The following is a 12,791-nucleotide window of genomic DNA, read 5'->3' as shown; positions in this document are numbered from 1 at the left end:
CAAATTTGTATCAATTTTACTGGTAGTCCACTGTATGAAGAATTTTTGGGTATAATTTGTCACAGTTTACTTTATTTTGCTATCCTCACTGACATAAATGAACTATAGTGTCTTGCACCCACTAGTAAAAAATATAAAAAAAACTATGGTCGCTGAATAATTTTTGGTTTGACTGTATATCCTTCTGTTATTTTCACACTTAATTATGCCCATTAAAATGTATTTTACAAGTTTTTGTTACTTTCACTGTTCATTTTCTTTGCTCTATGGTACATCATCTTTAATTTAATAGCATTAGAGCTGCTCCATTGCACCGACTTAGTACTGTAATCACGCGCTTTGCTATAATAATGCGGGGAACCACTCGTTATAAATCTCCTAACTGTGATATTTTCAGAAATATAAGTCGCGTTTTTTTCATCTGAAACATGCTGCGATTTATATTCCAAAGTGGTATCGGTGCATCCCTATTTGTGACAAAACCTATAGACTGCAAATGTAACATTTATATGTTATATTTTTCGATTTAGCGGATGCATTTATTAAAAGTAACTTGTGAGGAATATCACTAGCTTTTAGAAATAGATTAGTGTGGAATATTTAAAAATACATTAAATCTATAATAAAAACAGATTATTAAAGCATAGATTCTATAGCTTTCAAATGTTTTTTTTATATGGTGACATTGGATGCCCTATCTTCCCCAAAGTTTGTGAGGACACTGCAGGGGGTTTGTGTGTAGATTAAAAGCTAATAATTAATAAAAAAAAACTAAATAGTCGTTTTAAAATATAAACAATAAAAACATTTACTAAAGAGTATTTTATTTCTCTACTTGCATGCCATGTGACTGTTTCTTTGCAACATCAGATAACTGTGAGCGTGAATGTTTTGTTACATTATTGAAATATTAATTTAAAATCTCTGGGGGTACTACAAGAAAATATTCTAAATCAAAGTGGTTTGACTGACAAAAAAAGTTTGTGAATCCCTATCCCATATATATATTTTACTAAAACTCATACTACGGCTGTATTTTAATTTTTTTTTAATCCTCAAGTGCTCTCAACACCATGTGCAGTGCATGCTTCTCATGAATTCCTGGAATTAGTCAACACATTTGTCACAGTGCAGAAGCATTGGATTCAGGACTGTGTCCAAGACTCTAATGGCTCTGTAGTCTTCACGCTGCATTCAGAATAAAATGTGTTTCCTTTGATTTAAGTGTTGTGAAAAGAACAGCTCTTATCGGATCTGCTCGCTCATTTGACAATGGATTCTCTGTATGAATGCATTTTCTTTTTCTTTTAGGCAATTGAAGAATGAATGTTTTCGCCCCCCAAAAAAAAAAGTAAAAGAGCCAGCAGGGGAAATGTCCTGATCTTGCTTTGTTTTGCAAAGCTCAAGCATAAGTGATCGGAAGAATCTACTAATGGCTTGAAGTCAGTTAATGTTTTCTTTCTCAGTTGTGTAGAAGGGTAATCAAATACGCCTTTACCCTCTAAGGACTTTTGTGTCCCATAATAGTGTTTCTGAGCAGGTGGGCTGAACAACTGAAAGGAATGTAGGTTAATTGATTAGCTCGAGTTCATTGCTGTCAGAGGGAAATGCGTCATCTCACTCTGTATTTTACACTGTCACTCTTTTCTTTCCTTGATTTTCTTTCTCTACCTCATACCAGAAATAGCTTTTATATTTGTTACGATGGCCACATCAAAGATTTGTGGCTTTGCTGAACGACGGCAGTTTCATCTGAAGGAAGTGTGAATTTGCGGTTGGCTTCTGTGAGCAGACAGTTTCTCATTCAGTGCATTTTATTGTAAAAAGTTCATGTTCGATTGCATAATGTGGGATCTGTCTCTCTTCCAGTCATTGTGACCTGTTCCTCTCATTTCTGTCCCTGTCCTGGAAACAGACGTTCCTGAGAGAATGTTGTTGCATGTCATTACACAACATGTTGAGTTTGGTTCATGTGGGCGGCTCAGGACCTCAAATAATGTTGAATTTAGCAGATTCTGGAGAACTGAACTGTAATTAGGTGTTGTATACTTTTGAGGAGTCAACAGTGAGTAAAAAAAGACTCAGAGCTACAGAACTGAAGTGTAGTCTTCTGTTTTGTGCTACAGTGACTGAAATCTCACTTCCTTTTATCAACCAGGGTCAACCCAAAAGAGCAAACAATTTAGGAATTATTAATAATAATATCAGTCTATGAATGTTGTTCCAGATGGAAATCATAAACATAAGAGCTGGCTGACTACACCTGCTAAGAGCCAAGGTTTGAGGAGCTTAGTCTGTACTGATGTAGCTTAGTTTTTCTTTTTTTTTCTCCATTTCATCTCATCCAAAAAAAAAGTACTTCCTCTTGGGTGTAGCTTTCAAATCTCATTTGTTTTTGCACATACTCAGACTTATTTTGAGGTGAACTATGCCTCCTTTTTCCCATCAAGCGAATAAATGTTAAGTTCCTCTTGTCAAACAAGTACCAGTCCCAAAATGTGGTTTTTGTGGCCAACCAACTTTAAAAGAGGTAGTTCAGATAGATCCACATTACTGGTTGAGGTAGGACAGTGAAACGGCAACAGTCTGCGTTGGTTTAAGATTCGTATACTGATAGTATAAAGAGGTCGGCATTAATTTGTGTTTGAAATGGTTTACCCTGAATCTCTAGTTACAGACAGAGATATAGCTTTGGGAGTTTTAAATGTTTGGCTTTATAGGCTGGACAGCAGAGTTTGGGTGGTGCTGTTTGTGGGCTCAAACAGTGATTTATGTCGTGAAACAAGACACATTCCCTCTATTCTTTTTTTAGAGCTCTCAACTCATGTGAAGCTACATTCACGTAAGAGGCGAACATCTTCTGTCCTCTACATCCTCTTACAGATACAGACAGATGAGGCATGAGCTTTGAATTAGTCCATCAGTCAAATGCCCAGCTGGAAGCAGCAGACCCACACTCACTTTTAAAGTAGAGGATTGCAGCATTACCTCACCAGAGGCCTGGAATGTGTGGAATGATAATAAGAATATTGGAGGCATGTGCTATACAGATGGAGCTGAACTAATTCAGATCAAAGGCCACTGCTGCTCTCAGTGCTGCTCAGATTCATCCTGAAGATAGATGATAGACTGATGGCCTGTTCCTCATGTATATTATATATATATATTATATATGTCTTCAGCCCTGCTCCTGTGGAACCACTGTCCTGCATAGTTTAGCGACAACCCTAATCAAACATGCCTGAACCGGCTAATAAAGGTCTTCAGGATCGCTTGAAAAATGATAGGCTGGGTGATCTGAAGCAGGTTGAAAAAAAAAACTTTGCAGGACAGTGGGTCCCCAGCATATTGAAATATGATTGTTTAAGTATATATATTAGGGCTGTCAAAAAAAAAAAGTGAATTTCGAATATTCGTCGAATAAAAAAAAAAAAAATCCACGTTCGAATGCAAAAATGTTGCATTCGAATTTTAGGTCTGCGTCAGCCGTAACGAGAGCATCAGTGTGGCGAAGATGTTGTTTACGGCAAAACTGAAACCAAGCCGTTCACACAGAACGCATATTTATCAAATTTTCTAGCGGATCATATATCAGCGTTGCACTCGCTTCTCGCACAAGAGAGCGGCGTGTTTAGAAAGCCATGTAAAATTGATGTAAGTTCAACTTTTAAAAAACATGTCTCAAGACTTTATGGCGGTTTCCCTCCATCCCACTGTATCTCATGATTTTAAATGAAGAAAGTAGCCTACTCTTTGTGATTGATTTTCGGTCCTTTGTATTAAACTATATTACACCATTTCAAGCATTTTATCTGCGTTATATGTTCTGTAAAAAAAAATTCATATCGACAGCATATTCGCCGATACCGATATATTGGCAACATGCTCATATCGGCCGATAATATCGGCAAAACGATATATCTGTCGGGCTCTAGTAAATACATAAGAAACAACAACGGTGTGTCTTTTAAAAACCCTCTTTTGTGCAGAACGGGTACTGTCTTACGTTTTAAAATCACAAAGGGAGTTTGGTCCCATCAGGCAATCGTGACAGTCACGACTCATGCAGCTGTAAGGTTTTCTTATTATTTTGTTTTTACTCGCGATCTTTTCAACACGCATTACATTACGTGTTTCATGGCACACTCGTTTTATGCGGGTGTATTATTGACATGTCAAAGTCTAGACCCTGAATATAAGACGACCGCGTTTTTTCAGATGTATTTCCAAGAAAAAAACATCGTCTTATATTCGGGTCAATACGGTACTTCTTTCCACCACGGATTCAAATCTCAAGTTGACAGTTTAACAGCTGAGCCCAAGCCTCTGTTACTAATTTGAAAATGTCACTTTAGAACTAGTAACGAAAGAATGTTGAGTTGCTTCATTTGAAAGCTTATTACTTTATTAAAAGCTCACTGTATTATGTAGTGTAGAGTATTATGAGAGAGAGATAGACTGAGCGAGTGTGATTACCTGCATCTGATACAGCATTCATTCTTTAGCTCAATCTCATATTCACAATAAAACATTAGTTTGAATGTCTGTGGAGGAAAGCGATATCTTTGTCATACTATCCTTTCATCCGTTAAGGGTGATTTCCGATGAAAGCACTGCTCAGTGCATTTGTTGGCTGCATCTTACAGCTATTGTTGAAAGAAAGTAAAAATAACTTCCTTGTTTACAACCCTGTTTCAGTCTCTTTCAATATAAAGTCTTTACTGCTGACTCACTCATAAAAACAGTCTCTTGTCACCATCTGATGGCGGAATAATGTAACTAAAATCACCATCACGAACACACACACTGTTTCCTAATACTAAATAATATTATTAAATACTACTATTATTTATATAAAATATTATTTATTGAATAATAATATTTAATAAACAACAACAACAGCCATCATAAAAATTGCTAGGCAATTCAGTCAAAAGCACAAAGGCAGCGCTCTGATATACAGCATTAAAGTTACATAAAATATAACATGATGAGATTTTGCCCTTAGCCAAAACTATTTGCTCTGGAACAAATAATAGATTAATGATACATTAGACTGCCCGTTAGATTTACCCAAAACAAATGATATCTCATGTTTAACCACTATAGAGACAATCAGAGCCAGCGGCAAATTCTAAGAAGATCTGGCCGAGGTGAGGCTGCTCTTGGTTGGTTCATGAGCACTGAACACCTGCAGATGCCCTGGAGCTCGCATCTCCGAAAATGTTGAAGCAGATTTTCAAATAGACTTCTCTTTATTAACAAACCACATATTTGAAGTCTAAACAAGTACATTATTGTCTAAAAACCTCTTAAAACTACATTCCGTGACACAAAAACAGTATTACTTATAAAATTGTTGTGGATTGGGGCGTCTGCCATGACACTCGCTGTGAGAAATACTGGAAGCAGAGTGATACAAATGGTGAAACAGTTGGAGCTCTGTTATCACTAGAATATCACACTCCTCTCAGCCAATCAGATTCGAGGACCAGAAAGAACTGTTGTATATGTATATTTTCTTTCCTTAGTTGCTGTTAGTAAATTGCAAGTTTGAGTTAGTTAAAATGTATTTTTATATTCATATACAAAAAGTGGTTCCCTCAGTGCATCCTTTTTTTTTCTTGATTTCTTGCTTGCTTATGTCTGCTTTCTATATAATAAAATTATATAAAGTTATGAGACCAGATTAAGACTGGAATATGTTCTTGGATGAAGGTTTTGGCCCTTCCACCCATCACTCAGAGCTAAACACAGCTTCTGGCTTGTCATTACCATCCCAACCAACAGTATGTACTTGAAAAAGCTTGGCTAATGGCAACAGAAAAAAGCCTGTGGCCTAGTTGCTGTTGTAAAGTTTTTATTTAGTCTTAGTTCAGCTGTTCTATCTCTCTTTATCAAGTATCCCAGAGGAAGGAGGATGTGACTCTGTTTTTTTATATTACACATCTAACAACAAATCTCACATATTCACATCATGTTTTGTCTAAAAGCTGGATGTGCTTTGCAGGCCAGCAGATTGGAATGCAAAAGCTGGAATTTCTCGCACAGAGCAGCGTTCCGTCGGGAGTCTCAGTATTCTGAGATCATGTGTTTGGAGTTTTGTTGGAACAGATTGGTTAAGAGATATTTTGTGAAGAACGAGAAAACATTTTACCTTTAACCCTGTGAATATCATTCATAAGACATTGTTTATTTATAACTCAAACTACTCTAGTAAAATTAGTTTTCAATATCATATCAACAGCATTATCATGAGTTGTATGTCCTCAGCCTGAATTGATTTTTATTGTCGTTCACAAGCGCAGCCCTAGTTGCTTAAGTCCATGTCTATAATACACAACAGTTTTACCAGTGGGTGGGTGTGAGGCCCTGGTCTTCCTACCTTTGGTCCGTACACACAATGACAGGATGTATTTGTTTGTCAGCATGGTCCTGAGCAGGAAGAAGGCCTTTGTGTTTGACTTTTTATTCAACAGGACTTTAAAGGGCATCTAGTACAGCAGCAGGAGAGATCCAGCCTAGCCTAGAACTTAGATACAACAAACATGCTCTTAAATGTAACTCTTCCATTTAGGAAAAAACTATGCCACCTGCAGCTGCTGGGGTATTAATAGTTTTCTAAAGAAGTTGAAAGAAGCTAATCTCTAGTTTTGAGTAAAGGACCTTCTTATTGTATGTGCTTTTTGCAGCAGTCTGAGGTAATTTGCTGTTATGTGTATGTCATGAGCTTGTAGAAAAATAGGATACACCCACACTCACTCACACTGAAGTCAGAGCCAGGCAGCACCACAGTTGAATATGTCCACTTACAACAAGACAGCTGCAAAGGTCAGGGAAGGTCGTAAGGGCTGGGTAGTAAGAGAGGCCTTTCTTCGCTTGTGTGTGTTGAGTTTATAAAGATATGTGTTGCACATAAAATGCCACCAGGGCATGAAAACTTAAACTAACTTGCCTTGTAAAAATGTTTTCTGGCTCCACCACAAAAATAAAAAAATAAAATAAAAAATAAAATAAATAATATATTTTCTTTACAAAAAAGAACCAATAACTTGGCTTCAAAAACAAAAATTATTTAATTTTATATTAAATGATTATAAATTGCACCTTTTTTCTTGGAAAATCATGGCTCTCAATGTGAAACATTACTGACTGGTTTATAAGATTGAGCCATCCTTGGCCCATATATACGTGGCACAAGAAACCCATCTCAACAAGCTGACAACTTCTCTGTAAACCAGTAGCATGGAAATTATAACCCCACAAATTCACAAAAGCCCAGCAAAAATCCTGTGGTCTCAGCCCACAGAGTATCATGTGTGGAGTAAAAGTAATGGAATGTGAGGGTTAGATGTTTAGTTCAGCTTGTGTGTGACTGTTTGCCTCGTCGCAGCAGATGTGTGCAAAAAAAAGTTTTAATGAAGCTCTCCTACAGCTCCACTTGTGTTTGTTTGTGTTTCTGAAATTGTGAGGGGAGGGAGGCTTATTAATGAGAGATGGAATTTATTTGCAAAGTATCAGATTAAATTTTTTAATGAAAAGCCATCAAAGCTTGTCTCACGTATATCTCTGTTTCTGTAGGATGGCTCTCTGGGTAATGTAGATGACCTGGCTCAAGAGTACTCAGAGTACTACAACACATACTTCAGTGAAGTCAGCGATCAGATGGAGGAACTACGTAAGCGGCAAGTCTTTCAAGAACTAGACATGGTAAGTTCAGTCTGAAAGGTTTGCTGCACATACAGCCTAAATTGTACACTTGCATTTCTACAGCTGTGGATGTGTTTGTTTTCTAGAATGACCAACAGTTTCATTAAATCGCTTGTCACTAGAAAATTCTTGAGATTTGTTTATACATACTTTCACCATGGATTTAATTCATCTTGGCATGTTTACTGCCTTGGCATTTAATCCAAATGAGTGAATCTGGCAGTCATTAGCACTATGAAACACGTTTTTGGGTCAGGTGGAATTTGAGTTTTTTTTCTCATTTAAAAAGTTTTAGCCCTTTAGTCACATGGTTGTCATTGGTCATCATATCGGCCACGGCACCATAAAAAAAAAAAAAAAAACTGAGTATGCCATTTAACCTTAATGTACTGAAACGTTTTCTGCAGAAGTTGTTTTGCTTTCTGAAAAGCATTTATTTTCAATTCTTAAAAGTTATCTTGTTTATAGTTTTTGATTTTGGGGTAAAACAAGTTGGCAAAACAAACTTCACTCTCTGACCTACATACTATTTTATACACTTGAGTTTTAATAAATGAGAAAATTGAATGCTAAAGATATTAGCACTGTATGGCCTACTTGTGTTTGCAGTAACAGTTGTTTTAGTCATAAACCAGTGCAACAGTTTCCCTTCCATCTATGTTCCAGGGACAATGAACCGCAAGCACAGTTAATCACAAAATTCATTTATTTCTTTCATCACTTGGTGCTACAGAATGGCCATTGTGAACCTATGAGCTAAGAGAAGGAAACGCTTGTCTTAAACCATTACAAAATGAAGACAAATGCGTTCACCCCCTGCCCTCTCTCCATACGTGTTTGGATTGTCTGCGGTTCTGTCAGTGCTCTGCGTTTCTCGTCTGCATCTCAAAGCGTCTGTGTTCTCAGGGATGTAGGGTAGTGGGTCACCCAGGGTTGCTAAGAAACCGCCTGATTCATTATAACATGCAGCTGGGGTTGGCACGGTCCAGTGAGGGGATTTTGAGAGAAAGAAAGAAAACATTCTGAAAGTCATGCTCAGCTGTGGTGATTGCCTCAGACAGGAACCAGTCATTCTCAAGGTTTGGAGAACATTAGGTGCGCTATTGTGTTGAATTGTTTCAGTGGATTTTCTATTGGAATTCTGGAATGAACAATACAGAATTCCACTGCGCACCACTGTCCAGAATCACTACACCAAATCACTGCTACTTCTAAGAATTAGCATTGCCTTTACTGCAAAACATCCCAAAACAGTTTATTTACATCTCAGTCTCATGTCATTCCAAACCTATATCCAATTTTTTGGTGTGCCAACATGGTGTGCCCTACATTGTGACCACTACTGTACATAGTGATCTTTATATTTGTTTGTTATTGTACTATAGATCATTCATTATTTTATTTTTTCCCCTTACTGTTATGTGGACAAAGCTGTGTAAAAGTTCTTCAAATATTTCTACTTCTGTGTTCCACTGAAAAAAGAATAGCATATGGGTTTGAAACATTTTCTGACCAATGACAGAATTATCATTTTTAGGTGAACTGTTCCTTTATATATTCTCTTTCCTCTGTTTTATCCATCTCATCTAATCCAGTATCCAGCTCCACACCCTGTGCTGTGTTTAAACCATACTAAAGCTAAAGCTGGTTAATACAGGGCTGAGCGCAGCACAAATCCTGGCTGTATCGTCCCACTTAAATCAGCACTGTGACTCAGCTGTGTTTGTTTAGTAATCATGATTCATGCCTTTCAATGCTAGTGTTCTTTCAGAGTGTGCTTTATGAATATTGAGTACTTCATCTATTATTAAATTTCCACTTTTTAAGTTTCTTTACTTTATTACAATATCTCTGCCCCTTTAATTAGCACAAACCTAAGATAGCTGCCAACAAAGGCAAGATAATGCCCATGCAGTGGGAGTCAGATCTCACAATGAGTTGAGTGCAAAAACAGGTCTCCCTATTTGGAATATGTCAGTGTGATGCATCAAAGGATGTTGCTATAAATCCCTAGCAGAGGGTGATGACTGTCAAAGGAGGCTTTAGTCTGAGGCTAATGGGGCTGGAGGAAGTGTCAAGTGGGCCAAGTAGGTCACCTCTTTATGTATTTAGTGTAGCTGGTCTTGTGCCATTCTTGGGAGTATCATGGAAAGGAAATGGGGACATTGGAGTAGCTGCTGGCTGGGGGGAGATTCGCTTAATGGGAAGAGGAATGGTATGGATAACGGTGGGAATTTTCTAGGAGGTGTTTTGCATTCCACATGCAAGTGCGGGGAAAACATGCTTGTTTTGGGGCTCTGTAGGTCTACACAGGTTGGACTGGTTCGTTTACAACTCTCTATGGACACCTTGGCAATTGAATCGCCATTGGCTAGTAAATATTTTTGTTTACTCGCCAGACTGAAATACTATACTATACTTGACTATACTATATATATATATATATATAAGCTGTGCCATTTTACAAACATTATGAATTTGTTTGTTTGTTTATTTATTTAGTTAGTTAGTTAGTTAGTCATTTATCAGATGCTTTTATCCAAAGCGACTTACAAATGAGGACAACAGAAGCAATCAATTGTAGATATATATATATATATATATATATTATTATTTTTTTATTTATTTAGTCATTTATTAGACGCTTTTATCCGAAGCGACTTACAAATGAGGACAACAGAAGCAATCAATTGTCGTATTAAAACAACTAAAAACAGATCCAAAACTAAAAGCTAAAACTTTATAAATACTACCTATACACATTTTAAAAATAAAGAGATTAAATAAAAATGACAAATGCATAGAACAAAATTTCAAAACAACATTTAAATGAAAAACAAAAAAGAAAGCTAAAAACAATTCAAAATAGTAAAGAAGAAAAGGTATAAGAGTATAATAATGATTCTACACAACAAATGGCCAAGCAAGCGCAGACACTGACAAGATACGCGATACAGAACAAGACCAAACGCGATATCAGCACGTCTCCACACAGATATATATATATATATATGTGTGTGTTTGTAAAATGGCACAGCTTTTTAAATATCTGAAAGTACACTCTTAACATCAGTCAGTCAAGCATACCGGAGAACCCGGTAGTTCCTAAAAGCTGAAGAATTCCAAAGGAACTTATTTTGACAGGAAAATAGTACAAAGAATATCATTTACATGTAGCGCATCAATTCTGCATGTTATGTAAGACTCTCTCTCTCTCTCTCTCTCTCTCTCTCTCTCTCTCTCTCTCACTTTGCGGTGTGAGAGAAGGCAACGGCGAGTCGTGCGCCTTCACAGCTAGAGTTTACGGTATGTCAAATACACAAACTCAGGTGCGCTGCGCATCTATTGAGATGAAATGAAAAATATCTCGGATCGCTTGACGGAGAGTGAAACTCTGAAGCACTCAGTCAGTGTGTTCTGCAAATGAAAATATATCTGAGCTAAACTTATACTTAGCCTCCAACTCACACACTGGCAAGTAAAATCTAAGAATTTATTAGCCAGTGGCTAATATTAGACATCATTTAGTCACCCAGTGTGAAGATTTAGTCGCATATGCGAGTGATTTACTCGCAATGTAGAGGGTTGGTTTAGTAATACAGATGATTTTGAAAACTCAGCATTCTTCTACTCAATCTCATATCCTTCCAAACCTATATGCAGTTTTTATTAGATTATTTTTATATTTACTAATTTATTAATTAATTAATTTGTTTATTTCATATTTACACAGCTCTTTCCAGACACTGTCCTGGCTAGATTCATTGGGGGAAAAAATAGAAGTTGTGAAACAGAAAGGGGATACTCATTGTGTCTGAGCTGAGTGGCTGCTGTCCAGTCTGAGGGCAGTAACAGGTGATTATCCTCTTCCTGATTGGTAGTTTAAAGGCCATGTTAATGGCTTGATATTTCAGCTTTGCCTTGAGAGAAGTGACATTTTCGTGACCTTTGACATTTTTGGTGCTTCGGAAAAGTCAAAATACTAGTCGATGTCTTTCAGTCTTCTCTCTGTTCTTTCTGATCCTTTTCTTCCTCCTCATATCCTCGCACTAATTTCCATAAACACTGTCACCCAGCTAACCTCTTTCCCAAAGGCATGTAACCCTGTTATAGAGGCCAAGCTGGCAATGGGCCCTTGGCTTTCTCCCCTCAACCCAAAAGAGGGGAAAGGTCACCGGTTTAACCAGAGGCAACACTGAAGGCTATTGTGAATGAGGCACGAATGTTATGGTCTATTCATACTTCGACAGAATGAATCTCTGAGCACATGCAGGAATCCACAGTGAATGACTTGTATCCTGAACAGCATCAAATGAGGCCCATGGTTTCCCCTTCACTGCCAGCCAACCTCTTCCTTTCTGACAGAGGTGAAGTCCGTGTGCTATTTGAAGCTGTCTGTTACTTTCTCTTCTCTATTTCTGTTCTCTGGTTTATTCTGAGGCATTCTCAAATGCCCTAGACATTCCCGAGTCCGATTTGAGGTTTGATTTCTGTTTCATTTCCTCAGATATCTCCACAGAGAGCTGACAGGGCCGGTTCGGGCTTCCACATTTGCTCAGCACTCTTCCTCTCTGTCTCGCTGTGCTTTTATAAGAGCTACCCTGATGACAAAGAGTTAAGAAAACATCCTCTACTCAATGTGTTGAATAGATAAACCCCCCATTTTACATAGAACCAACTAGCCATGCTGCCATGCTGCTATTTTGCCATTTTCTTTTTAGCTGTTCATACAGAGTCACTCTCCTTTATTCCATTTGCCAGACAGAGAGTCTCTATTAGCCACACAACCGGGCTGTGGAAAGCAGTGTTAGTTTTCAGCTTGAGCATCAGATTTGAAGGCAGAATAATAATAGAAAACATCAGGCTGAATGGCTCCTCTTGGGTAGATTTAAACTTAAGGCATAAGACAAACTTTAGACATAAAATCTAATCATATTGCTTGATTGATGACATTTTTGTACCGTAAGAAGTCATGAAACAGTAAGTTACCCTTTGGAAAAATCAAGTTTTGTAATTTGTTTATAATTATTAATAGATTTTATATATATATATATATATATATATATATATATATATAATTT

General features: G+C 37.3%; 1 protein-coding gene across 1 annotated transcript in view; it reads left to right on the top strand.

The window, feature by feature from the left end:
* Positions 1 to 12,791, top strand: part of LOC107696119 (SAM and SH3 domain-containing protein 1-like) — a 53,515-nt gene that overhangs the window by 6,445 nt on the left and 34,279 nt on the right. Inside the window, exon 2 of the mRNA XM_016496299.1 lies at positions 7,582 to 7,710. Within this exon, the coding sequence (XP_016351785.1) occupies positions 7,582 to 7,710 (129 nt within the window). The remainder of the gene's footprint in view (positions 1 to 7,581; positions 7,711 to 12,791) is intronic.

This window comes from Sinocyclocheilus anshuiensis, unplaced genomic scaffold (assembly GCF_001515605.1).
Source record: "Sinocyclocheilus anshuiensis isolate Anshui unplaced genomic scaffold, SAMN03320099.WGS_v1.1 scaffold306, whole genome shotgun sequence".
Taxonomy (NCBI): Eukaryota; Metazoa; Chordata; class Actinopteri; order Cypriniformes; family Cyprinidae; genus Sinocyclocheilus; species Sinocyclocheilus anshuiensis.
The sequence above is the reverse complement of the archived record's forward strand: the minus strand, read 5'-3'. Positions and strand labels throughout refer to the sequence as shown.